General features: G+C 55.5%; 11 protein-coding genes across 11 annotated transcripts; 6 read left to right on the top strand and 5 right to left on the bottom strand.

Moving 5' to 3' along the window:
• Positions 1–253: 253 nt before the first annotated feature.
• On the top strand, positions 254–3538 carry BKA78DRAFT_350012 (uncharacterized protein; the record flags this gene model as incomplete). Its single annotated transcript, XM_066890905.1, has 3 exons — positions 254–513; positions 565–622; positions 689–3538. The coding sequence occupies 3 exons, from the start codon at positions 254–256 to the stop codon at positions 3536–3538; spliced, it is 3168 nt and encodes a 1055-aa protein (XP_066747945.1).
• A 453-nt stretch (positions 3539–3991) lies between these two features.
• On the top strand, positions 3992–6372 carry BKA78DRAFT_377254 (fungal-specific transcription factor domain-containing protein). The gene is made up of 6 exons (XM_066892866.1): positions 3992–4037; positions 4104–4508; positions 4559–4800; positions 4856–5090; positions 5149–6047; positions 6099–6372. The coding sequence occupies exons 1-6, from the start codon at positions 4033–4035 to the stop codon at positions 6170–6172; spliced, it is 1860 nt and encodes a 619-aa protein (XP_066747946.1). The 5' UTR covers positions 3992–4032; the 3' UTR covers positions 6173–6372.
• Positions 6373–6510: 138 nt separating this feature from the next.
• Positions 6511–6978, bottom strand: BKA78DRAFT_350014 (putative phenylacrylic acid decarboxylase; the record flags this gene model as incomplete). Its single annotated transcript, XM_066890906.1, has 1 exon — positions 6511–6978. One exon carries the CDS (start codon positions 6976–6978, stop codon positions 6511–6513), a length of 468 nt encoding a protein of 155 aa, XP_066747947.1.
• A 767-nt stretch (positions 6979–7745) lies between these two features.
• On the top strand, positions 7746–9280 carry BKA78DRAFT_329970 (3-octaprenyl-4-hydroxybenzoate carboxy-lyase; the record flags this gene model as incomplete). The annotated part of the gene is made up of 2 exons (XM_066889723.1): positions 7746–8611; positions 8668–9280. The coding sequence occupies 2 exons, from the start codon at positions 7746–7748 to the stop codon at positions 9278–9280; spliced, it is 1479 nt and encodes a 492-aa protein (XP_066747948.1).
• A 201-nt stretch (positions 9281–9481) lies between these two features.
• BKA78DRAFT_246781 (D-isomer specific 2-hydroxyacid dehydrogenase) lies at positions 9482–10576 on the bottom strand (the record flags this gene model as incomplete). Its single annotated transcript, XM_066884245.1, has 1 exon — positions 9482–10576. The coding sequence occupies one exon, from the start codon at positions 10574–10576 to the stop codon at positions 9482–9484; it is 1095 nt and encodes a 364-aa protein (XP_066747949.1).
• Positions 10577–11088: 512 nt separating this feature from the next.
• On the bottom strand, positions 11089–11875 carry BKA78DRAFT_306270 (uncharacterized protein). The gene is made up of 3 exons (XM_066887763.1): positions 11492–11875; positions 11334–11426; positions 11089–11281 (listed from the first exon to the last, which is right to left on the bottom strand). Exons 1-3 carry the CDS (start codon positions 11793–11795, stop codon positions 11217–11219), a joined length of 462 nt encoding a protein of 153 aa, XP_066747950.1. The 5' UTR covers positions 11796–11875; the 3' UTR covers positions 11089–11216.
• Positions 11876–12001: 126 nt separating this feature from the next.
• On the top strand, positions 12002–13673 carry BKA78DRAFT_292675 (WD40-repeat-containing domain protein; the record flags this gene model as incomplete). The annotated part of the gene is made up of 2 exons (XM_066886084.1): positions 12002–13282; positions 13338–13673. 2 exons carry the CDS (start codon positions 12002–12004, stop codon positions 13671–13673), a joined length of 1617 nt encoding a protein of 538 aa, XP_066747951.1.
• A 280-nt stretch (positions 13674–13953) lies between these two features.
• BKA78DRAFT_292676 (mitochondrial 54S ribosomal protein uL22m) lies at positions 13954–15234 on the bottom strand (the record flags this gene model as incomplete). The annotated part of the gene is made up of 3 exons (XM_066886085.1): positions 13954–14093; positions 14149–14937; positions 15015–15234. The coding sequence occupies 3 exons, from the start codon at positions 15232–15234 to the stop codon at positions 13954–13956; spliced, it is 1149 nt and encodes a 382-aa protein (XP_066747952.1).
• Positions 15235–15766: 532 nt separating this feature from the next.
• BKA78DRAFT_292677 (uncharacterized protein) lies at positions 15767–20219 on the top strand (the record flags this gene model as incomplete). Its single annotated transcript, XM_066886086.1, has 3 exons — positions 15767–16343; positions 16395–16506; positions 16562–20219. 3 exons carry the CDS (start codon positions 15767–15769, stop codon positions 20217–20219), a joined length of 4347 nt encoding a protein of 1448 aa, XP_066747953.1.
• Positions 20220–20728: 509 nt separating this feature from the next.
• Positions 20729–22264, bottom strand: BKA78DRAFT_306278 (uncharacterized protein). The gene is made up of 2 exons (XM_066887764.1): positions 21927–22264; positions 20729–21867 (listed from the first exon to the last, which is right to left on the bottom strand). Exons 1-2 carry the CDS (start codon positions 22203–22205, stop codon positions 20821–20823), a joined length of 1326 nt encoding a protein of 441 aa, XP_066747954.1. The 5' UTR covers positions 22206–22264; the 3' UTR covers positions 20729–20820.
• A 305-nt stretch (positions 22265–22569) lies between these two features.
• BKA78DRAFT_306282 (gamma-glutamyltranspeptidase) lies at positions 22570–24676 on the top strand. Its single transcript, XM_066887765.1, has 2 exons — positions 22570–23291; positions 23343–24676. Exons 1-2 carry the CDS (start codon positions 22956–22958, stop codon positions 24612–24614), a joined length of 1608 nt encoding a protein of 535 aa, XP_066747955.1. The 5' UTR covers positions 22570–22955; the 3' UTR covers positions 24615–24676.
• The last annotated feature ends 86 nt before the right edge of the window (positions 24677–24762 follow it).

Genomic DNA, 24762 nt, shown 5'->3' on the forward strand with positions numbered 1-24762 from the left:
CCCGCGGCGTCCGTGGCGACCTCAGGGACCCTCTTGTTCTGAATTTGGCTGTTTGATGTACAACTCACGTCATGCTTCATCTAACATGCACCTAGGCGTAGATTCTATATAAACAAAGATACAGACCCTCCCAAGGAGTCTTCATCCGCCCATCCATCCAGTCTCATTACGATATCCACAGTACTCTGAAGCTTTAATACCCACAATAATCACTTTCACATTTTGAAATCCTCTCTTCCCAAAATCATCAACCATGGGTTCCATCGCAGACGTTTCCACCAACTGGGGCTTCTCCCCTTACGCCGACAAGCCTCTTCCCCGCCGTGTCGAGGACATTGCCGCAAAAGACCCTTCGCGGACATGGATGATTGTCCCCCGCACTTCCGAGGTTAGCGGTGGATACCGGTACATTACCTTCAGCGAATTCGCAAAGGCCATCGACGGAGCATCAAGATGGATTGCGAAGACTATCGGCATCAACAAGGAGAAGCGCGAGACCATCGCGTACATGGGGTGAGTGGAAAATCACTCATGGTTAAGTCTCGAGTTCTAACGAATGTCCAGTGTAAACGATGTTCGCTATGCTGTTATCATTATCGCCATGATGAAGGTCAACAAGCGTGTATGTATTGAACCATCACTTATGCAAAAAAAAAAAAAAAAAAAAAAAACCTAACACTTGACACAGGCTCTGTTGCTTTCCCTCAAGAACTCGGACGAGGCTCAGCTTCATCTCCTCGGAAAGACCGACTCTGTTCACTACATGTTTAGCGAGGGTATCGAGAAGAACCTGGAAGTTTTCAAGAAGCACTCCGCAGATCTGCACGGTCACCAGATCCCCACCTTCGATGAGATGATCGCCGAAGGAGAACAGGGATCCTTTGAGAGTATTGGCGAGGAAGGTCTCTTCGAGAAGGTCATCGTCCTCCACACCTCTGGCTCTACTGGTCTGCCTAAGCCCATCTACGCAACCAACGGCTGGATCGCCGTGACAGATCATCACAAGTACGCCAGGGCCCCGGAAGGCAAGGAAATAGCTGCATCTGGTTGGCTTAACAACGACAACGACCCTCTCTATACTCCTGCGCCCTTCTTCCATACAATGGGCGTTGTAACGCTGTTGAGGACTATCTGGACGGGTCCTCTTCTTCTCCCTCCGCTCGGCAAGCCTGTCAACGGTGAAGTTTCAAACGACTCGCTACTTCAGGGAATTGCCAAGGCCGCCCTGATCCCACCTTCCATGCTTGAGGAGATGAGCGAAACCGAGAAGGGACTCAAGGCCCTCAGCACTGTCGACAAAGTCTTCTTCGGAGGAGCCCCCTTGGCAAAGGAGGCTGGTGACCGCGTTCTCAAAGTCACCAAGCTCCAAACTCTTATCGGTTCCACTGAAGCCAACTTGTTCCTGAACTTGGCTCCTCAGGACCCCCACGACTGGCAATACTTTGACTGGCATCCTGTGTCAGGAAGTGTCATGGAAGATGCCGGCGAGGGTCTCTACGAGCAAGTCATCAAGCCCATCACTGACCCCCGGTTTTTGGGTGTCTTTTTCACGTTCCCTGAACTCACCGAGTGGAGGACCAAGGACCTTTTTGAGCCTCACCCCACCAGGAAGGGTCTCTGGCGCTACAGGGGTCGCCGTGACGATGTTCTTGTCTTCAGCAACGGCGAGAAGTTCAACCCCGTGTCTTTCGAGAAGGTCGTGGAGAACCACTCTCTGGTGAAGGGCGCTGTGGTCGTTGGCGAGGGCCGCTTCCAGCCTGGTCTGCTCATTGAGCCTGACTGGTTGAAGCTCGGCGATGGATACGACTTGAACGTTCTCCTGGACGAAATCTGGCCAGCTGTCGAACTTGCCAACAAGGACGCTCCTACCCACGGTCAGGTTTGGAAGAACAAGATCGCTTTTACGAAGAAGGGCAAGGAGTTTGCCCGCAGCCCCAAGGGTTCCATCCAGCGTCGCGCCACCGTCGGCCTCTTCTCTGCCGAAATTGACGCTCTCTACTCCAGCGAGGGCTTTGATGAGGAGCTCGGCAAGCTCAGCAAGGACGCGGACAAGGACACCGCCCGTGCTTTCGTCCGCAAGGCCTTTGGCCTTGTTCTCAACGGCTTCAAGGCGGAGCACTCCGATGACCAGGACATCTTTGATCTTGGTGTCGACTCGCTCCAAGTCATGGCTCTCGCCAGTGCCTTCAGCCATGCTTTGAAGTCCGACAAGGCTGACCGTGGTGCTGCCGTTGTGCCTCGCGACATCTACAGCAACCCCACTGTCAACAAGCTTGCCATCTCCTTGATCGCCAAGGTCTCGGGCTCTGGCGAGGCTGCGCAGCCTTCTCGTCCTCGTGAGGAGGTCATGCTCGAGATGATCAAGAAGTACACCGACGACCTGCCCAAGACTGCTGCTCCTCTCCCTGCTCTGCCCGAGAAGCAGACTGTTGTCATTACTGGTTCCACTGGCTCCCTAGGCAACTACATGCTTGAGGACTGCATCAACTCTCCGAACGTCGCCAAAATCTACTGCCTGAACCGTTCGGACTCTGCCGAAGCTCGCCAGGCCAAGAGCTTTGCTGAGCGCGGCGTCAAGGCCGACTTCAGCAAGGTCACTTTCTTGCGCACCGACTTCAGCTGGGACCGCTTCGGCCTTGCCTCTGAAGTCTACGAGGAGCTGCTCCAAACTGTTACGACCTTCATCCACAACGCCTGGGCTGTCGACTTCAACCACGCCCTCGAGTCCTACGAGCCGACTCACATTGCTGGCACCCGCCGCGTTGTGGACTTCAGCTTGCAGTCCAAGTACCGTGCGCACATTTCTTTCATCTCCTCCATTGCCTCGGTCGGCAACTGGCCTTCCATTGGCTCTGGCCCCGTCCCCGAGGAGTTCATCGACAACGACAGCGCTCCGTTCCCTCAGGGTTACGGTGAGTCCAAGCACGTCGCGGGCCGCATTCTGTCCATCGCCGCCAGGCAATCCGCTGTCCCGGTGAGCATCATGCGCTGCGGTCAGCTCGCCGGATCCCGCCAGGAGGGTGGTGTGTGGAACCGCCACGAGTGGCTCCCCAGCATCGTCCACACCAGCAAGAACATGGGCATGGTCCCGCAGAACCTCGGCAACCAGGACAATGTCGACTGGGTCCCCATGGATGCTGCCGCCCGCACTGTCCTCGAGTCGACCACGAACCGCCTCCAGGTGCAGTCCACCAAGATCCTCGACGTCTTCCACGTCGTCAACCCCCGCGTCGTCTCTTGGAGCACGCTCGTCCCCGTCATCAAGGACTTCTACAAGAAGACCCAGGGCATCGACCTCAAGGCTGTGGCCTTCGACGACTGGATGGCCGCCCTCAAGGCTACTCCCCTCACCAAGGAGGAGGTTGAGAAGAAGCCCGGTGTCAAGCTTCTCGACTTCTACGAGGGACTGCGCGCCCCTGGTGGTGCCCTGCCCCCCATGTCCACTCAGCACACTTGCGACTTCTCTGAGTGCTTGAAGACTCTGAACGCGGTTGACGCGCCTCTGTTCGAGAACTGGTGCAAGCAGTGGGGCTTCTAGATTGATCATGATGGACTGTTTGGATGAACATTTTGCATATGCATGGCGGCGTTTTTGATACCATTTAGACGTGGTTTTGGATCTTTTCGGCATTTCATCTTTTCTCAGTCTTTCCCAGATTGAAGCGTTTGCTCTTGTTTTGTACTTTGGAACCCATGAAAATTAAAATCTAAAAATTCCCAAATTTTCTTGCATTCCAAGTGACTTCTCTTAACCAAGAAAGCTTGCAGAAATGGCGTAACTGAAATAGGCAATGTGGACATTGGCTCTCCACTCCTGCCCCATCCGAAAAACGGGCCGACACGTATGTCATCAGACTTCTACCACGTCACGCATCGAACACTTTACATCCAACTCTCGTGGACAGGGACATGAAGATGAGCGAACGCAATCGACCTACCGAGGACCAGATAAAGAGCGTTCTGGATTCTAAAAAGCGGCATCGAGGCAAAACAGCATGCTATCCCTGCAACTCACGAAAAGTCAAGTGCGACATGAAGTAAACAAAGCCCCAGCTCCACAGACATGGCCCCCAAGAAGGATCTGCACTAACAGATAAGCTTAGACAACCCTGTTCTACCTGCTTAAAGAGAGGACATGCAAATATCTGCACCTATGGCCTCAAGCGCAAGCAATCGTCTTTGGATGCCGGTCCTAGCAGAGAGCCCAAACGACTTGAACGCAATCCTTCGACCACTCCTGGATCGCCTCAGGTAGCGTTGGATGGCTCTCAGCTTTCTGGAAATGTGGACGGTGCTACGAATCCCGACTCGTTCCTTGGAGAGAATGCTGCGGCCCCGTATCTGTCCAGGCGACTGGGCGACGCGGAGAACATGATCAAAGACGATCTGGTGCCACTCTTAGGCCTCTGTAACGGATCAAACCAGTATCCATTCATGAATGAGGGCGAGGGTAGTGACAGGATCAAAGAGCTGAAAAAGACGCTGCCGACACAACAGGAAGTTGTCAGGTATCATTAGTTATCCTCAGCACCCACACCAAATTTACTGATGAAAGCAGATTCTATCACGTCTACCGATCTATATCTTTCCCGCTCAGTCAAATCGTGACCGACATTGATGCGTTCGAAGTTTTCCTCGGTCGCTACCTTGAGAGCTGCGCAGGGAGCGATCTCAGCGCAGCCATTCCCGGCGGAAATCAGGGCGCAGCACAAGTTGCTCTCCTGTTGGCTGTTTTGGCCGTTGGTGCGCAATTATCAGATCTGAGTTCTCAAGAAAGACGGCGCTTATCTCGAGATTTCGGTGCGAGAAGTTGAAGAACTCCACACCCCTGAATCCAATGCTGACCTACAAGTAGCACGCCGCTCTTTCCACGCCCAGCGCCTAGCTAACTTCCTGCTACGTTCCTCGCCCACAAGTCTTCAGGGACTTCTTGTCTTGAGCACTTTCCTGCAAAATGACGGCAATTCGGATGCCGCATGGAGCTTACTTGGGACTGTCACTCGGCTAGCTCAGAGCATTGGCCTCTCTCCCGCATGGGGAGTTGCTCGTCGGGTGTCGGAAGCAGAGAAAGAGTACAATAAGAAGCTCTGGTAAGTTTAGATTCGGCGTCCATAGCAAGTACTTCTTCAGCTCACATTCGGAAATCAGGATGACGATCCAGCAGCAGGACACAATACTGTCCCTCTGTTACGATAGACCAACAGTGCTTGCATACTCGCCACAACTCGGGCTTGAGGAGCCCGCCGTCAACGCGAAACTGAATTTCCAACAAGCAATGTGGCGAATCACGACTGCGACGCTGCGCATCATGGCACAACGGACCTCCGCACCAAACACTGGCACCATGTACCAGCATATCCAAGAACTCGAGCAAATAATCTCGCAATCAGAAGACCACATACAGGCAAAAGAGCGCTGCTTCAAACTTCAGCAACGCATCGAGAATCTCACAATTCGCACACACATATCATTCCTCGTCTCTATCGTCTGCAGGCCAACCTTCTCAAACTCGAGTCGAGCCGCTCTTGAGGAGTACCAACAGCAGATATCTGATCTCGAGGCGCGAGGAAAGTCGGCGCTCGCCGAAGTCTTGAAAGCTTTTCTCGATCTGCAAGCTTTGACGATATACCCCCTGAGGTCGTGGGTCATGATCCACGAAGTTCTGAGCTCGGCACTTTTGCTGGCTGCGCTGGGCGAAACAAAAAAATCAGAGAGCCTGCAGATGCTGCAAAGGCGACTGATCGACGTTTTGGCTTCCAACTCTTCAACAGAGACCAGCGGGAGCGCCAATTCGTTGTCTTACTCGCATATGAGAGCGCTTAGGACGTTGGAGAAGTTGACTAGTGGCGAGCTGCAAGCCAGACGGCCAACCAGCAGCGCAACCGAAAACCAACAATTGGAACATGAAAGCACTGAGGTCGGATTGGAGGCCGAAGCATCACAGGCCGACGGAACTGATAATACGTGGAGCGGTGCGTTCGGAGAGCAGTCGGGATTCGATCAACTGGACTCATCCCCGCTTGCATTTTTGGATTCAGTCATATGGGGTGAGTCTTGACACTGTGATGAAAGCACAAATGAACTGACATGAATGATAGAAAGGAGCGGTCTGGAGAGCGATGGCGACTTTTTGGAATTCGATTTGCTGAACTGGAGCGGAGGGGCACCTTGAGCCGCAGCCTGGGCTGTGTGATCCGAGGCTTGCTGCTTGGTGGCTTGAGTTGTTCTTCTCCTTTGTCGAATCTTCTTTGGGGCAAATGCTCCCTAGATGCGGTTTGGCCCCTTTTTCCTTCTATAGAATCAATCATCTGTCAAGAGCCCGCAGTGGGTCGCACAAAAGTGCTCCCTATGTGCCCGCACCTTGACTAGGCGAATACTTGCCATGCGCTGCGTTGGCACTTCTTTCGCCATCCACCGTCAGACTCAGGATTTTTCGCTCAGTGTCTTAAGGCCCATTTTTCATCTCCTGCCAGAAAAAGTCGAATTTTGGCGTTTTTGAAACATCCCTTCTCAATCCTTCCGAAAGCTCTCCCACCGCTCAAAGTTATCCAAATGGATACCAAAGCAGTCCAACATTCTCCCAACGCTTTGATCAATCAGATCCTGGAGCGACTTTGGACGCGTGTACCACGCGGGAACAGGCGGAAAGATGGTAGCTCCCGCTCGTTCCAAAAACGCCATATTGTCGAGGTGGATGGCGCTCAGGGGCGTTTCTCTGACGGCGAGGACAAGCCTTCTGCGCTCCTTGAGACACACGTCTGCAGACCTCGAGACCAGATCATCGCAGTAGCCGGTGCGGATGGCCGCCAGCGTCTTCATCGAGCACGGCACGACAATCATGCCGTCGTGCAAGAAACTGCCAGATGACGGCGGCGCCGCCATGTCGCGCAGCGCGTAACTCTTGGTCGCTAGGCTCTGCACTTCTTCCCAGCTCTTGTCTGTCTCGTACTTCATGGTGGCGAGCGCCCATTTGGACATGACGAGGTGCGTCTCGACTCCTATCTCGCGTAGGATTTCGAGCAGCCGGATGGCGTAGACGGTGCCCGTTGCCCCTGTCACGCCGACCACGATTCGCTTTTTCTGTGGAGCGGGCTGCGTTGATATTGTTCTGGAAACCGAGGAGATCGATGCAGTTTTTGATGTTGATTGAGTTGATCTTGTAAGCAGCGGCGTCGAGGAGGTCGATATGGGTTGAGTTTTTGAGATTTGCGCGAAGCGTGTTGATTGCCTAGCCAGGCGGAAGCAGGAGCGACAAGTCCACATTTTCAATGACCGCGTATAGTTCGAAGAAATATCATGCGAAGAGGGCTGATTCTTCTATTTTTCTAAAAGTCGATGGCGCGCGTCGACTCCTGAATCGCTGTGGAAAGGTCCACCGAGCCCGATGCCGATACCGCTGCCGAAGCCGAAGTGGTGAGACCGGGCCATTATTCGCACCTTCGGGTCTCCTGAACGGCCCGAAGAGCTTTCTAGAGGGTCTCCTAGCGTTGATTGATGCCTTTAAAGTGGTCTGCGGATGGCGTCGGGATAAAATGGGTCGAATTCCACTATATCGTTTTCCCTAGTTCCCCGCGAGATTGGAAGACTTGCAGCATTTTCGACCATCGATTGAGAAAACGGGCGCAACCATGTTTGCTCAACTTACCAAAACGGCCTCTCGGCACGCATACAGAAGAGCTCCCATGATGGCGGCCTCATCTGTTCGATATGTCCACGGAAAGGGATCGCCTCAAGACACGCCTGACATGAATTTCCGGTCATTCGTGGACGCTCTCAAGGCCGACGGAGACATTGCAGAGATCAACACGGAGAAAGACCCAAACCTCGAAGTCTCAGCAATCATCAGACGGTCCAACGAGACTGACGACAAGGCGCCGCTTTTTAACAACGTCAAGGGGGCGCGCGACGGGCTGTTCCGCATCTTGGGAGGACCCGGCTCGATGAGACAGGAGAACAAGGGCAAATATGGCAGACTGGCACGGCATCTTGGTCTCCCCCCGGATGCTAGTATGCGTCAGGTCCTGGACAAGATGCTGTCTGCAAAGGGGGCGGAGCCCAAGCCGCCGCGGGTAGTCGAGACGGGATCATGCAAAGAGAACAAACTCGTTGGAGACCAAATCGATCTCGAGAGTCTGCCGTCACCGCTCATCCACAAGAGCGACGGAGGTCGTTATATACAGACTTACGGCATGCACATCTTTAAGACGCCGGATGGAAAATGGACCAATTGGTCAATCGCCCGCGCCATGGTGCACGACAAGAACCACCTCGTTGGATTGGTCATTCCACCACAGCACATTTGGCAGATTTGGGACATGTGGAGGAAGGAAGGCAAAGACGTGCCATGGGCCTTGGCTTTTGGTGTGCCCCCTGCAGCCATCATGGCGTCGAGTACGCCAATGCCTGACGGCGTCAGCGAGGGTGAATATGTTGGCGCTATGACCGGGACCGCCATCGACGTCGTCAAGTGCGAGACGAATGATCTGCTTGTCCCTGCGAACTCTGAGATTGTGTTCGAGGGAACGCTGTCGACCTCCGAGACGGCGCCAGAGGGTCCATTTGGAGAGATGCATGGCTATGTCTTCCCCGGAGACTCGCACATGTGTCCCAAGTAAGTTTTTGCAATGAAGATGGCTCCTGTGCTTCGCTAATCAGTACATTGTACAGATTCAAGGTCAACTGCATCACTCACCGCAACGACGCCATTCTGCCCGTTTCAGCGTGCGGCAGACTGACCGACGAAACCCACACGATGATTGGCTCTCTCGTCGCTGCAGAAGCTCGCCAGCTTTGTCAGGAGCACGACCTCCCAATCACTGACGCGATGACGCCCTTCACCTCGCAAGTGACGTGGCTGGCGCTGAAAGTAGACACGGCCAAGCTGCGGGCCCTGAAGACTGACTCCAAGGCGTTCAGTAAGCGCGTTGGCGATCTCCTGTTCAATCACAAGGTCGGATACACGATTCACCGCATCATCCTCGTCGGCGACGACATCGACGTGTACAACGACAAGGACGTCATGTGGGCGTTCAGCACGAGGTGCAGACCCCACGATGACGAGGTCTTCTACCACGATGTCAGAGCTTTCCCCCTGATTCCGTACAACGGTCACGGAGCCCACGACAAGGTCAAGGGAGGAAAGGTCGTCAGTGATGCACTGATGCCTGCTGAATACACCAAGGGAAAGACATGGGAGGCTGCTAGCTTTGAGGAGAGCTATCCCGAGGAGGTGAAGCAAAAGGTGCTTTCGGAATGGCGGGCGATGGGCTTCGAGCAGTGATGGAGCCCATTTGAGAAGAACAACTTGATGAAAATTTCCCGATGAACATTGACCTCATCACTATAGCGTACAAAGCGTAGAATCCAATTTTATGCCCTGTCGAAATGTGCAAGCATCGTGTTGGTCAACTTCAAACGAGGAACTCACAATTAAACGCCAACCTCTTCTTGCTGCATTCCATCCCTCAAAGAGGAGCTCCTTTTAAACCAGTCTATTCAAGATTTCTTCTCCGGTCAAATATCTTTGCAGGTTGGCTACCGTCTGTGGCCACCAACCTTGGAACGTCTTTTCGCTGGCATACCCGGAATGTGGTGTCAAGATGACTTCGCTTTTGCCTTCAGACGAGCTCCAATTCGTCGTGCGCCACTTACTGTCCCTGGGCAAGGGCTCTTCCCAAAAGACGTCCATAGCTGCGCCACGGATTTTGCCCTTGTCCAAAACCTCGTACAGGGCGTCCTCTTCAACCAGCGGCCCGCGCGAAGTGTTGATGAATAAGGCGGAAGGCTTCAGTAACGCGAGCTCCTTGGCGCCGACAATGCCCCTTGAACGCTCTGACAGCACGTAGTGTACGCTCAAGATATCCGCTTCTTTGAACAACGCCTCCTTGGATGGTGCAACGTGGAACGCGCCCTTGGGGAGGCCACACTCCTTAGCATGACGATCCGCTTCCTCTTGAGTAAGATGCACACTCCATGCCAGTACGCGCATACCCAACACAGTGTATGCGATCTTGGCTGATTCAGATCCTAGCTTTCCCAAGCCCAGGCATGCAAATGTCTTGCCGCCCAAGTCGACATGCAGTGGAAGCTCGTGCTGCCAACCTCCCTGCTTGACGATTTGGTCATCGCGCGGGATGGTATTTGCAAGTGCCAAAATAAGTGCCCAGTTGTGTTGGGTCGTGTGCGCGGGTGCCTTTGGCACGTCGGGGTCTGCTGGCTTCGGTTCGGCGGGCTTCGTTCCAGCGACGATGATTTCGGATTCTTTGAATGCGTCCAGATCCAGTGCAAGGTTGCGCATGCCAGTTGTAAGGAGAAGGCGGAGATTAGGCAGCGCGGTGACTATTTCCCGCGGAAAAGGTGTGCGCTCGCGGATGGTGGTAATGACCTCGAATGGCCGAAGGCGCTCAATGAGTTCCTGAGGATTTTTCTTGGGGTCAATGGTGTCGGGGAAGTAGGCTACGTCGAGATCTGTCGATGCTATGTCTTTGAGATATTTTGGAGCATGATCTTGCCAGTCGTCAAGAATAGCAACTTTGATAGGCCGGCTGAACTTTGTGGGTGATGGGATGGTCGACATAGTGGAGACGTTGGCGCAATTCGTAAAAGAAATGTTGAAAAGATTTGCAGAGGACAGCTTATAAAAAGGTGGAAGAATTCTTATCCCTCGAACAGTCATGTAGAAAAAAGATGCGGGGGGCGCGTGGATTTCAAAGTGGGGTAGGGAGACCGCGGGGAAGAAGATGACGTGACGCCAGGTACGGAACACGGCACGGCACGCTACCTTTCGTTGCGATCGCCCAAGAAGGTTAATAACCTACCTTAAATTTATACTGGTAACTTGACTCGTTTGAGAGTTGTCTGTGAAACCCTTGCAACACTTGGTTTCTTCGATTTAGTCGAAACAGAGTCAGCTGCACCAAAAATCGTCCGTCAAGGGCATTTCAAGAATCAAGGTTAGCAGTGAAAGTTCGGAACAGATCCGATTGAACGGATAGACGATGACGTATCGAAAGAGTTTGGGTAGCTTCCGTACCCCAGGTGGCTCTTGAGATGTCAGGGGTCATACTGTGATGCCCAAAAGGATAATATATGGCTGAATGATTAGCGAATTTGTAGATTTCGTAGGCATCGAAGACTTTATCATTTGCATATCAATCCAAGATTTTGGTAGTCCAGGAGAGAGCGCTATGAAGCCAACAGCTCGTCCAGTCGTTGCTTTAGGTTTTGGCGTGAACACACAGGCCTATGCCACCGAGAACCAACGCCATGCCAATCCAAGTGTCTAAGGGCGGCCCAATGTCAGGAAGGCATCATTTGAAAGCAGCGCCACATACCTCTTGATATCACCTTGCCCTCTGCCCACCATTCACCAAGCACTGTGAAAAGGAAAGCCAATGAGTTTGTGATAGGCACAGTCAGGCTCAATTCTTCAGGACCATCAGCTTTGGCCAGAGATCGTTGATGCTCTTGTTCCAGAATGCCAAAAACATACCGGCTTTTCCTATCAGCAAGAAGAACCATACGCTTCCCGTCACATTCAAGAGCAACGGTACTGCGTAAGCCGGCCTTCTTAGTAGATCGACAACCGCAAATATTACTCCCCAGAATTTCCTCTTTAACCAAGGAACGCTAGGATCTGAGAGGTATGGACGTGATGGTGGAGTGTAGTTGACAGCGGCGCGTCTCATGAATGGCGTGGTCAATCCCCACGCCGCACCAACAAGCAAGAACCCAAGGATCCAGCGGAAGATGGAAGGCTGTGGGTCAGGGGAGGATGGTGGTGATTCTGGATCCATGATCGAAAACGACGGAAAACAGCAAATGAGCGACGAAATTTGCTTGAGAAGACCAAGGTTGTTGTTAGGGCGCGACGATCCGGGGGTTGGTGGGCTGGGAGCGGTGGCCCGGGCGGTGAAGCCAATATCGACCACTCCAAAAAAATGTCAACGCTAAACGACTACCACACCTATCACTACCAGCACTCACGCCTCACACGACCGCAATGGCCGCTGAAGTGCAACGACTGCAGCCCGTCAAGCTGCCCTCGGGGCCGGCTGCTCTCACGCCGGAGCAAAAATACTGGCAGACTTTTTCGTCGCAAGTGCTGCTCCCATCGCCGCACTCGTCGCCAGTCACGTCCATTTCTGCGCCCTCTTTTGTCGCCTCGTCGAGCCAGCTCGCGCCGCCCGAAACCTTTGCTGTTACATCTGGAAACCGGGTACAAGTGCTCAGCAGCCGCACGCGCAAAGCCATCAAGACCATCTCGCGCTTTGGCGTCGACGACCGCGCGCATTCTGGCGACATCCGACGGGACGGACGCATCCTCGTGGCCGGCGGCGACACGGGCGCAATCCAAGCCTTCGATATCAACTCGAGAGCCATTCTCAAGACATGGAAGGAGCACCAGCAGCCCGTGTGGGTTACCAAGTGGAGCCCGGCGGAATTGACGACTCTCATGAGCGCGTCCGACGACAAGACTGTCAGGCTGTGGGATTTGCCTTCGGATGCCAGCACGCAGAAGTTCTTGGGGCATCAGGACTATGTCAGGTGCGGTGGTTTCATGCCGGGGCAGGCGGATCGCATGTTGTACTCGGGTAGCTACGATCAAACAGTACGGCTGTGGGATCCCAGAGTAGGCAGCAAAGCAGTCATGGTGTTCAAGCACTCGGCAGCAATCGAGAGCGTTCTCCCCCTCCCATCTGGAACGACGCTACTTGCCTCGGCAGAAAACACAGTCTCCGTGCTCGACTTGGTGGCAGGACGGCCGCTGGAGCTGCTCAAGAACCACCAAAAAACCGTCACAAGTCTTGCGCTGGCCAGCAATGGGGAAAGAGTGCTCAGTGGTGGATTGGACGGACACGTAAAGGTGTTTGAGACGACAGGATGGAACGTTGTCGCCGGCTTCAAGTACCCCTCGCCCATTCTCTCGCTCGGTGTCATTGCATCGGGCGCCAACCGCGAGGACAAGCACTTGGCCGTCGGCATGGAGAACGGACTGCTTTCGCTCCGGACGCGCCTGTCGGGCCAGCAAAAGGAGCAAGCGCGCGAGCGCGAAAAGGAAATGAAGGCGCTGATGGAGGGCAAGATTGAGGAGTTCGACCGCAAGAGGAAGCGCGGCAAGGGCTGGGAAAAGAACCTCAGGGGGCGCGATTTCACGGGCGAAGGGGCCGACATCGTCATCGACGGCAACGGGAGAGGCAAGATTCGCAATCTTTCCAAGTGGGAGACGGCGCTACGGAAAGGTCAATATGAAAGGGCGCTGGACACGGTGCTCGAAGCGACGGTTCGTCAATCCCATCCCGCGACAACGTATGAGTTTTTGCTAACGACGACGAAAGACGGCCTCCAAGCAGGACACAGTAACGCTTCTCACAGCACTGAAGCATCGCTCGGCATTGCGCACCGCACTCAAGGGCCGCGACGAGCTGACGCTGCAACCCATTATCAAGTGGCTGGTCCGCAACATGAGCGATCCACGCCACGTACAGCTCGTCACCGACGTAGCATTTGTGCTGCTCGACCTGTACGGCGAGGAGATGGGCCAGAGCCCTGAAATCGACGCCCTCGTCGATCGCCTGCGCGAGACGGTCAGGCGCGAGGCTGGCATCAGCCAGCAGGCTTGGGGCATCAAGGGTATGTTGGACATGCTCACTGCCGGTACCGGTGACGCATAGGCTCTCTTCAGGGCCCAATCGCAAGGCAAAGGAGTTATCTGCATAGCGGCGGCGTTAATGGTACTGTGGGACATGGGATGTTTCTGGGTTAATACCAAGTTTTGGTACGGAAAAGTTTTGGTGAATTGAGCCACATCCGTAACATGTAGGTCGATGGACTTGTCAAATATGGGCCAAGATATAAGCGACCGAGTGAGAGAAGTTTCAGGCTTGTTGTTACATTCAAAAATGCTATGAGATCATCAAGGACACCTTTTTTCGCTCCCGGAAAAGACTACATCTACCACATGACATGCTGGCGCTGAGTGGGGATAACTCTGTCTGGCAGATGTACCCAGACCTTGCGATTGGCCTTCTTTTCTTCCCTCTCCTTGTGTTGCCTGATTCTTGTAGCTTCTTCCTTGAGTACAACAGAGATGCCTTTTCAATGTTAGTCACGTTGAACATGGGTGATTAAAACGAAGTGGGAACCTACTCGTCTTGGGCAAGCGCATGATGTTGACACGACCCCTGGCACGGTAGTCGTATGCCCTGCCGTACTCGCCGCGTCCGACCCATGCCTGATCAACATATAGGCTCGTCTTGTCCTCTACGAGTTTTCTCTTGCCATTCTTGAGCCTAATCTCGGTCGGCGAGCCGGCGGTGCCCTCGGCCTTGCCCAAGCCCATGCCTCGGCTTACAATGGCGTGGTCCCGGGCGTACTCGAGGTGCTGCAGGATATCCTGGGCAGGCTTCTTCTTGCTGAAGCGCATCTGAAGCATGGCCTCGTCAAGCGGCTTGCCGGCAATTTGGCGCGCCAGCAGGTTCAGCTTCTTGACACTGGTCTTGATCCACGGACTCTTGACCAAGTCCTCGCGCTCCGTCTGCTTGATCTGTTGTGCGCGCGTCAGGCGCCCCCGCTTTCGCACCTCACGAATAACCATTTTTCGTTCCCAACGCATGCGCTGGTCCGGCTTGGGGTCCAGCGCCATGGCCATGGCTTGCCGGTTGCGCTCCTTCTTGGCAGCGCGCCGTTGCTCCTCCCTGGACTTTGCCTCGGTGGGTTTCTTCTTGCCATCGTCGAAGATGGATGTTGGGGCCAAGTCACCCTTGGGTCCTGGGCCGCCGCCCTGTTGTGGCTGTTGTGCGCGCTTCTTGGCGAGGTAGTCGTCAAGGATGGGGTTTGCGGAGCCTTGATTTATTTGACCCTCGGTGTCCTTTTTCTTGGATCTGAAGAGGTTACGGAAGGAAAAGGCGCGCTGAGGCTGGATTGGGAGGGAGACGACTGAGGAATGTTAGCGGCGAATGGAAATTGTCGAGGCGGAGGCGGGGAGGAAGTGTGTCAATTGGCGGGCGACTGACCTGGCTGGAGCAGCCGTCTCGCTGGCAGCCGGACGCTCATGGCGGGGAGCGGGTATGATGGTGGTAGAGAATAATGCGTCGAAGTGAAGTCGATCGGAAAGGTCCGCGGGACGACGTCGGCGCGGCAGGAACACGCGACCGAGCGGCCGGCAAGCGTCCGCACAGCCCTAGGGGTGCACGTGATGGGCCAGGCGCCCTCAGCGATGATGTTAGAGCGCATTGTAGCGCGCACTGGGCAAGAAAGTCGAAACAGAGGGCAACCGAATGGCAACCGAATGGGATAAGACTTGGTTGGATACATTTTGCCCGGCCCCGATCCAGTCTTGTTCACAATCCAGCACTGCACTCAACTACGCAGACCGAGAACTGAAGACTCTGCAGACTGGCCTGCCTGCACCGACAGCTCCAGCTCCGTCATCCAGCTCCAGCTCTCTGCTGCTGCTGCTGCTGCTGCTCCCCCCAGTCCTCGGTCCCATCCGCCCAGGCAGTCCCCGTCCCCTGCGCCCTCTCTCCCTCCTTGGACTCGCTCAGGTCGACGCTCGCTAGGCCAGTCTGGGCATGCCTGGTCTTAGCTGTACATCCAATCTGCCCGCCGTGTAAAGTACTGTACTTGTAACTTCTTGTTGCAACTTCTGTTGTTCTAGTCCGCGCTCCCGCTGCAAAGCTGCCAGCCGCCGCCGTTGCCGCAAGGAGCTGCTCCTCGCATGATACCGGTAGCTGGCCTAGCACACAAAATTACAGAGTAGCCCGCCATGGACATCAACTCGCTGCTGTCGCCACAGGACTCGCCCACCAGCGACACCACGCCGCCGCCTCACCCGCCGCCGGCCTCCCACCAGCTCCATCAATCCCATCATCACCACCACCACCATCACCAATATCATCAACCGCACCAACCGCAACCACACCAACACCATCACCACGTTCAGCGCCCCGGCCGCCACCAGACAAGGAAGTCTTCGGGCCTCAGTCAGTCCGTAAACGCTTACTCCTCGCCGCCGCCGCATCAAGAATACCACCACCACCACCACCAACCGCAACCGCAGACGCAACCACAACCCACTTACCAGCCCCACCAACAGCAATCGCAACCGCCACCGCCTGCTGCGCCTGCCGTCACTCCGCACAACTACGCGGGACAGCAATATTTCCCAGTGCCTAATGTCTCATCGCCAGGCTCAGCCCACAACGGTCAGGGCCTTCTGAGCGCCCCAAAGGCTACCACGCCAAACCCGCAACTGAGGAGCCCGTTGCAGCAAATTGCGGACCGCGAACCTCGAAGTCAACCACGTCGGCAGCTCTCGACGCAGGGAATTGATACTCTGGCAGGTGGGTGGTGTCTTGTTTGGATGTTGTGGGTAGCTAGCTGACTTGCTGCAGAAATCGCGTTGCAAACCCCTCACCAGCACCAGCAACCTGCTCGTCAATCTCCAGCTGGTCTGCGCTCGCCACACGTCTACCAGCGCCCCGCTGCCGTCTCCCGGCCTACGAGGTGAGGAACAATTTCAATGCCACACTGGAACAGCTTTTGCTGACCTCTCGACCAGCTACCGCGAAATCTCGAGCCTCGCCCGGTCCCTGTCGACAAATTCTACAAAAGACGTCGCCATGTCCGATCCTTCGCAGTCCCCACGCGTCTTGTCCGCAGGCGCCCTCTCCCCGGCCGACAACCAGGCTGTCAACGAGCTTGTGGCGCATCTGAACGAAAAATCTTACGACTATCCGTCCCACGCCCGATTGGTGGGCCTCCTTCACAAAGGCCTACACGACCACATCAGTCCACCAGATACTCCCGAGGTGAGGCGCGACCCGCGGACCTATGAATTGCTCGGCGAACTCCGACGCGCGCGCCTTTCAATGTCCTCAAGATTTGCCATGGGCGAGGATGCTTGGCTTGCCTGGCTCAATGATGAGAAAATGCTGTCGCGCTCCATTGACGACAGAATCGGTGTCATGGAACTTTGCGCCAAGGCGGTCCAGGAGGAACCGGCCAGCACTGCTCTTTGGCGATTTTACGGAGATTACATGTACGAGCTGTGGGCTGCCGCGTTTGGCGTCGAACCGTCAGACTGGACCGAGGACGAAAAGACCATTGGACGTGAGGCCTTTACATGGCAGTCAATGAAAGACGTTTGGGAGCAGGGTCTGGCCTCGACCCAGTGGCAGATGAATGTCAGCAATGTCGTCTGGGATCGCTGGATGGAAATCTTGCTGGCCGATCTGGAGCGGCATCCGGACGCGCACGCGCAACAGATGCTGAAGAATGCGTTTACCGATCGATTGGTCAAGCCCCATGCCACGTGGGACAACACATTCCAAATGTTCTCGGGCTTCATCTCCAAGTACGAGAATGCTGCGTACGAAGAGACCATGATGGTCATGACCAAGCGCGCCGCGCAAGGGAAGCAGCAATACTCGTTGCGCGAACACTTCGAGACCAAGATCGACAGGGCCATCAGAGCTGGAGACAAGGACGCAGAGTGGGAGGCATACTCGCAATACCTGGAGTGGGAGTTGCGCAACAAGGGTGTCTTCAGCTTCCACATGATCAACGCTCTCTACGAGCGGGCAACAGTGCGCTTCTCGATGGACGCGACGGTGTGGGAAGACTACTTCCAATTTCTTATTGAGCATCCTGACCCCACTGTGCCGGTATTGCCAGTGCTTGAGCGAGCAACCAAGCACTGTCCTTGGTCTGGAAACATGTGGTCACATTGGTTGCTTACCCTTGAAGCCGAGGGCAAGCCGTTCATTGACATGGAGAATGTCAAGCACAGGGCCACGGAGACTGGTCTGCTCGATGTCGGCGGCATGGAAGAGCTGCTCAAGGTTTACGTTGCATGGTGTGGATACCTGAGGCGGAAAGCTTTTGACGTTGGCTCGACAGAAGACGACATTGACATCGCAGAGGTTGGCATCCGCTCAGCACTAGAGCACGTCAAGGAGATTGGAGAGCAACGGTACGGGAAGAAATTCCAGGGCGACCCGCAGTACCGCTTGGAAAGGATCCATATCAAGTTCGTCACCCAAAACGGTCAAATCGACGTGGCGCGCCAGTGCTGGAAGGCCCTCATTCCGAAACAGGAGAACAGCTACGACTTTTGGTACCGTTACTACATTTTCGAAATGGTCCTGTGGTCAAAATGGGTCATTCGAGACAAGGACAACGCAGGTCAACCGCTCGAGTCTCCTCGAGAAGCAACCAATCTGCTGCGGCAGGCGCTGAAACGCGTCGCAACGATGGATTGGCCAGAACAACTAGTGCAAATGTTTCTCAATCATTGCGAGCAACACGAGACTGTCCAGGAATACCGCTTCGCTATTCTCGAGGCCCGGAGCGCGAACAAGGAGGTCATTGCGAGAAGACAAAAGGAGGCTGCCGAAGCCGCCGAGGCTGCCGCTGCGTATCATGCGCAGTATGCCGCCGCCACCGTGGACACAGAGACCGAGGATGCGACCGCCAATGCCAAACGAAAGAGAGATGGAGAGCCTGTTGCCGAGGAGAACGCGGCAAAAAAGAGCAAGCAAGGGGATGTCGAAGCCCCGGCGTTTTCCGCAGCAGACTCGACCGCCTCTCAGCCAAAACGTGACCGGGAACACACTACTATCATTGTCAAGAACATCCCGCAGGATGCTTCGGAGACACGGCTTCGCCAATTTTTCCGGGGATGCGGCAAGATCAACAGTCTTGCGCTAGTAAAGGAGAGCCACGGCGGTCAGACTGCTACCATTGAGTTTGAGACACCTGAAGACGCCCAATTTGCTCAATCAAGAGATGGAAAAGATTTTGATGGCAATGCTGTTCAGATATCTCTAGGCACCGGCACAACGCTCTTCGTCGCCAACTACCCACCCGAAGCGGACGAAAAGTACATGCGAAATCTGTTCGGCCAGTACGGAGAGGTCGTTCAAGTGCGGTTTCCTTCGCTAAAATACAACACGCATCGCCGATTCTGCTACGTCTCCTTCGCCTCGGCTGAACAAGCCAATGCTGCCTCTCAGGCTCTCGACGGCGCTGGGTTGAGTGGCGGTCTCAAACTCGTTGCGAAACTGTCGGATCCGAGCCGCGCTGATGCTCGCCACGGTGCTCAGTATGACGGCCGAGAAGTAGTCGTTGGCAACGTGCACAATGGCGCTTCGGAAGAAGAGATCAAGGATTTCATCAAAGACTACGCACCCGACGGCCTCCAAACTGTGCGTGTGCCCTTCAACGTATCGGGAAAGAACAAGGGCGTGGCATTTGTGGTCTACGACACCAAGGAAAACGCCCAGAAGGCCTGTGAGCTGCTCGAAGCCAAGGCCCTACGTCACCGCATTGTCCGCGCAAGCATATCCGACCCAGACCGAAGCAAAACAAAACGTCATGCCACGACCATCATGGGTGCCAAACCCTCTGCTAGCTCGGCATCTCCAGAGCCGAATTCCGTAAACAGTCCTGCTGCAGCCACAAACGGTAACGGTGTCCACGAATCGGGCCCCGAGTCCCGCCGCGAACGCACCATTGCCCTCATGAACATACCCGATACCGTCAATGACGCACGCATCCGCGCGCTTCTTACACCTTTCGGTCCGCTCCGCAAACTGATTCTCATGCCCGAACATGGCGGAGCCATCGCAGAGTTTGTCAACGTCGCAGATGCAGGCCGGGCGGCGCTCGGAGTCGAAGGACAGGAAGTCGCAGAGGGCGCGCGGGTCAGAGTCGGCAGCGTGGAAGAAATGAAACGCGAAAAGGGCACGGAGAGGGCGAAACCCGGCCAGTTCGGCGAGGCGGGCAAGGGAGCAGCCGCGAAGAAAGGCGGAAAGGACAAGGACGTCACTGGCAGCAAGGCTGATGGAAATGCCGCCGCTGCGTCGTCTTCCGGCCGCTCGCTTGCGCCGCAACCTCCCCGCGTCAGTCGACCGGGCCAGCCCAACCGCGGCGGTCGTCGCGGCGGCTTGGGTGTCAAGCGTGGTGGTGGATCTGTTGGCCTCCTTCCGTCCAGAACAGCAGCCGGGGCAGAAAAATCCGGCAACGACGTCGAGATGGGTGGCACAGAGACATCTGCTGGCACAGCAGCATCAACTGCCGGAACGGGAAAGAGCAACGCAGATTTCAAAGCCATGTTCCTGGCGAGCCGAGAAGAGCAAGGCAAAGGAATTGCTCCGGCGGCGGATAGCGGTGGCGGGGAAGGCGACGGCAGGGATGGACAGGAGAAGAAAGAGTAGTAGTAGTGGATGATGCAAAAAGGCGGAGAGCTGAAAAAAAGGGGGAGTCTCATAGTGAAGTTATGGGTAGGCGGGAGGATCGGAATGGGTTGTTCTACTGCATTTTCAATGTGTGTTTTTCCTCGATTTTCCTTTATTTCTCTCCACTTTTCCCTTTTTCATTTCCTCTCAGAGCTGCGTAACGCGCTACAAAGCTCTGTGGATGCTCTCAAATGGTCGGAAGGAGAGAGAGATGAGCGCCATGCGTCGCTTGTAGATGTGCGTCAGGGGGAGAAGAGATGCTGGGTAGCTAGTATGGTATGGTAGAAGAGTTGAGTCGTAGTCGAGCTGCATGGCATGGCATCCTGATCGAAACGGATCATCTAATCCTCTAATCAGTCAATCAAGCGAGTCGAGTTACTTGGGACGAGGCTCGGGAATAAGGGGTAATCTATTGCTAGTGTGCAGCTGGATGCTGTGAGCGGACGTTGGAACATTGCACCGACAGAATGAACAGGGGTAATTTTAGAAGCACCAAGTTTTGTACCGGGTCTGCAACCACAGCTATCGATGGTATGTAATCTACAAAAACGGAGAGGAGTGGGCTCAGGGGGAAACAACTCTATTTCCTCCCCAGCTTCTTCTTGAGCTCTGCCAGCTTCTTCTGCCGCTCTTCCACCGCCACCATCGCATCGACGTCTTGATTGACCTGCCACTGGCGCACGCTCTCCATGACGGTCTCGAGGTTGGGCCCTCCCTCAATGACATCGTACAGCGCCATGAGCGTGACGCCGCTGCGGTGGTCCGACACGCGGCCCTGGCCAAAATTGTACGTGCGGATCTTGTGCTCGCGGCCCTGCTTCGCGGGCCCAACGACGCTGCGGCGCATCTCGACCTCCTGCTCCTCGCGCTTCTCGCGGCGCGCCTGCGCGATGCGCGCCCGCAGCAGCGTCCACGCCTTGTCCTTGTTTGCGTGCTGGCTTCGCGAGTCTTGCATCGAGACGACCGTGTTGGTCGGCATGTGCGTCAACCGCACCGCTGACTCGGTCTTGTTGACGTGCTGGCCGCCGGCGCCGCCCGCCCGCATCACCTCGACGCGCACCTGCTTGGGATCGATGTAATAGTCGCTGTTGGGGTCGTTTGCATCCTCGTTGCTGGCGCCGCCGCCGCCGCTGGCCGGGAAGCTGGGGAGCACCATGACCGTTGCTGTGCTCGTGTGCGTCCGCCCCATGCTCTCAGTTATTGGAACCCGCTGGACGCGATGCACGCCTGCCTCGCATCGGAACCGCTCGTACGCGCCCTCCTCGCTGATTTCGAGAATCGCCTCGGTGATGGGCTCGACCGACGAGCTGGTCCCGCTGCTCGCGCTGATGTCGGCCCCCTCCAGCTTCAGAAGCGACGAGCGCAGCCCCTCGCGCGAGCAAAACGATTGGTACATGTACAGCAGGTCGCCGGCGAAGAGGGTGGCCTCCTGGCCGCCGATGCCGGGCCGGATCTCGAGCAGGCACGGCAGGTTCGCAAACGGGTGCTTGGGGATCAGGGCTTTGGTCAGCGAGTCGGAGGCGTCGTTGAGCTGGTCGACGGTGCCGGGCAGGTCTTCGGCGGCGAGTTCGCGCAGTTCCGCGTCGGCTTTGTGGTCGCTGAGGATCTTTTGCAGCTCTGTGAGGGCCTGGGTGAGCGGTCAGAAAGACTGGCGCGTGGTTCGGCGTGGACTGGTCGTGGATGTACCTCGCTGGCCTTTTCCCACGTCTTGTATGCCTCTGTGATGTGGGACATCTCTCCGGCCTTTTTGGCAGTCGCCAAGTCGTACTTTTCAATGAGCTTCTGCTCCAATTCCTTTTGCTCGGCCACGAGCCTCTGCGCTCGCGACACGACGGCCGTAGGCAATACGACGGGCGCCGCTACATCTTGCGCCAAAGACGTAGACTGGAAACGGATGAAGAGGGATCGTTTGGGTACGGAAGGCCGTAATCGAGTTGCTCTGCACAGCCAGCCAAAGCTGTTCATGGTGGAGGGAAGACGGTGAGCATCATGGCGTCGAGATTTAAGTTCTGGGCTGACGGGAGTGACGTGTTGAGCGGAGCGGAGCGGCGCAGGGGTCTGCAGCGGACTTGGCGGGGCGGAGGCCGCGGGGAAGAGTCAACGCGGACCTTGAAAACATACGCAGCCGACTGGTGCTACGAGCCGCTATTCCAAATCGACCTCGACCGAGGCCAAATCAGTCCAGACTCACCGGTTGTTCGAGGCGTTGCCGAATTGTGCGGGCGGCGAAACGACCGGGCTTCTTGCTCTTGCCTATCACATCAGTCACCCCGCAGGCCATCGGCCAGGATGGATAAGTGGGATGTCCGTCCACAATCTTCCGTGTCCTCTTCACGTCTTGTGGTAGATTTCTGTCCCAATATTGCTGTCTGAGCAATCTTTTCTGCATTTTCCAATTTCAAAGCTGGCCTAGCGGCTTCCATCACCTTAACGAAGTCATCGAGCATTTCCTCTAGCCACGATGCCGCTCAATTCCCAAGCCATATATCCCGCTTCTGATCCGGAATTCATCAATTTCCCAAGTCGACGCAGCACCGTCCACAGCACCAAAGGCATCGTAGCGTCGACGCAGCCACTTGCAAGCCAGGCAGGAATTAGAATTCTCAGAGAAGGCGGAAATGCCGCTGTAAGCATATTAAATTCCCATGACCAACCAGAAAATCAAGATGCTGATTCGGGCAGGATGCTGCTGTTGCCGTGGCCGCGGCACTCAACATGACCGAGCCTGGATCCACGGGCATCGGTGGTGACTGCTTCTGCTTGTTTTACGAGGCCAAAACTCGCAAAGTGCATGCTCTGAATTGCTCTGGCCGTTCTGGCGCCAACGTGACTTTGGACTTGATCCGACGAGACTTGGCTATTCCTGATGACCAAGTGGGCAGCATCCCCATGACTAGCGTCCATGCAGTCACTGTGCCAGGAGCAGCAGCCGGTTGGGTAGACACCATCCAAAAGTTTGGCAGTGGGAAGCTGAGCCTCGAGCAAATCCTGACCCCAGCAATCGAGCTGGGAGAGGAAGGATTTCCAGTATCGGAACTCTCGTCAACTTTCGTAGGCTTACCTTGTTTCGATCTCCAGATTCTAGTATTGACCGTGTGGTAGTGGCACAACAGCGAGAAGACTATACGGAAAGCGTCGCCAAATTTTGCAGAGATGCTCAAGAAGGACCAGAGTGCTCCTGATGGTTGCCGCGCCCCAAAGCCGGGAGAAATCTTCAAGAATCCAACTTTAGCAAACACCTTCAGGCTGCTTGCCAAGAATGGAAAAAAGGGCTTCTACGAAGGCCCAGTCGCAGAGGCATTGATCCGAGTAGTGCAAGATCTCGGCGGCCATTTGACTTTGGATGATTTGAAATCCCATGCCGAACTGGGCAGCGAGTCTCCAGACGCCATATCTCTCAAGTTCCGTGGCCAGGGAGTAGCAGAGACCCATGATGGAGCCGGAGTGGAATTGTGGGAGCACCCGCCCAATGGCCAGGGCATTGTTGCCCTGATGGCGCTTGGTATCCTTCAGGAGCTGGAGAAGGCGGGCAAGATTCCCAAATTCCGTCCCCAAGACCATAATTCGGCCGAGCACCTCCACGCTGTCGTCGAAGCTCTTCGCATTGCGTTTGCCGATGCGAATTGGTGGGTGACGGATCCAGTCGTCGAGAAAGTTCCCACTGAAGAGCTTATCTCGGAAGCGTACCTGGCTGAACGTGCGAAGCTCTTCGATCCATCCAAAGCTTCGGATGTTCTTGATCATGGCTCACCTGCTCACAACCACAGCGATACTGTCTACTTTGCTTGCACAGACAGTGAAGGCAACGGCATGTCGTTTATCAACAGCAACTATGGCGGGTACGGGACGGCCATCATTCCCAAGGGGTGTGGTTTTACTCTTCAAAACCGGGGGGCCAACTTCTCTCTGAGAAAAGACCACCCCAACGTCCTCAAACCCGGAAAGCGGCCGTACCACACCATTATTCCAGCCATGATAACGAATCCGTCAGACGGCAGTCTTCACACGGTGTACGGCGTCATGGGAGGGTTCATGCAGCCACAGGGGCACGTCCAGGTGCTGCTCAACACGCTCGTCTTTCAACTGACACCGCAGGCTGCGCTCGATGCCCCGCGCGTCTGCATCGGAGCGGGAATGCCGGATCAGAGCAACAAGAACAGGGGCCTTGACCGCACGGTGTACTTGGAGGAAGGCGTCAAGCCAGAGGTGGCAGCGAAGCTCGAGGAAATGGGCCACAAGGTTGCGATTGTCAAGGGATATCAGCGAGGGCTGTTTGGCAGAGGACAAGTCATTCGCTGTCATGAGGAAGACGGACAGGTGGTTTGGAGTGCGGGAAGTGATCCAAGGGGTGACGGCGCTGCCATGCCTTTGTGAACGTTGGCAGTACCATGGTAGAGCAGAATCTCAGCCAACGAGTTACAAGTGAATATGACAAGCCGATCAACGACATCTGGGCCTTGAAGAGGCAGCCACGTGGGGGGCAAGATGTGCACAGGGGGCAGGTGAGGGCCGTGGGCAACCG

The sequence above is a fragment of the Phyllosticta capitalensis genome (assembly GCF_038381095.1).
Source record: "Phyllosticta capitalensis strain CBS 128856 chromosome Unknown BKA78scaffold_2, whole genome shotgun sequence".
In the NCBI taxonomy this organism is placed as follows: Eukaryota; Fungi; Ascomycota; class Dothideomycetes; order Botryosphaeriales; family Phyllostictaceae; genus Phyllosticta; species Phyllosticta capitalensis.

Coding starts and splice junctions, on each gene's coding strand:
- BKA78DRAFT_377254 (XM_066892866.1), top strand. Junction 4,801..4,855: donor GCGCTTATCTCGAGATTTCG/GTGCGAGAAGTT, acceptor ACCTACAAGTAG/CACGCCGCTCTTTCCACGCC. Junction 5,091..5,148: donor GAGTACAATAAGAAGCTCTG/GTAAGTTTAGAT, acceptor TTCGGAAATCAG/GATGACGATCCAGCAGCAGG.
- BKA78DRAFT_306270 (XM_066887763.1), bottom strand. CDS start 11,795: ATGGATCCAGAATCACCACCATCCTCCCCTGACCCACAGCCTTCCATC. Junction 11,427..11,491: donor CTTGCTGATAGGAAAAGCCG/GTATGTTTTTGG, acceptor ATGGTCCTGAAG/AATTGAGCCTGACTGTGCCT. Junction 11,282..11,333: donor GGGCAAGGTGATATCAAGAG/GTATGTGGCGCT, acceptor GGCCGCCCTTAG/ACACTTGGATTGGCATGGCG.
- BKA78DRAFT_306278 (XM_066887764.1), bottom strand. CDS start 22,205: ATGAACAGCTTTGGCTGGCTGTGCAGAGCAACTCGATTACGGCCTTCC. Junction 21,868..21,926: donor CGTGGGAAAAGGCCAGCGAG/GTACATCCACGA, acceptor CCGCTCACCCAG/GCCCTCACAGAGCTGCAAAA.
- BKA78DRAFT_306282 (XM_066887765.1), top strand. CDS start 22,956: ATGACCGAGCCTGGATCCACGGGCATCGGTGGTGACTGCTTCTGCTTG. Junction 23,292..23,342: donor CGGAACTCTCGTCAACTTTC/GTAGGCTTACCT, acceptor ACCGTGTGGTAG/TGGCACAACAGCGAGAAGAC.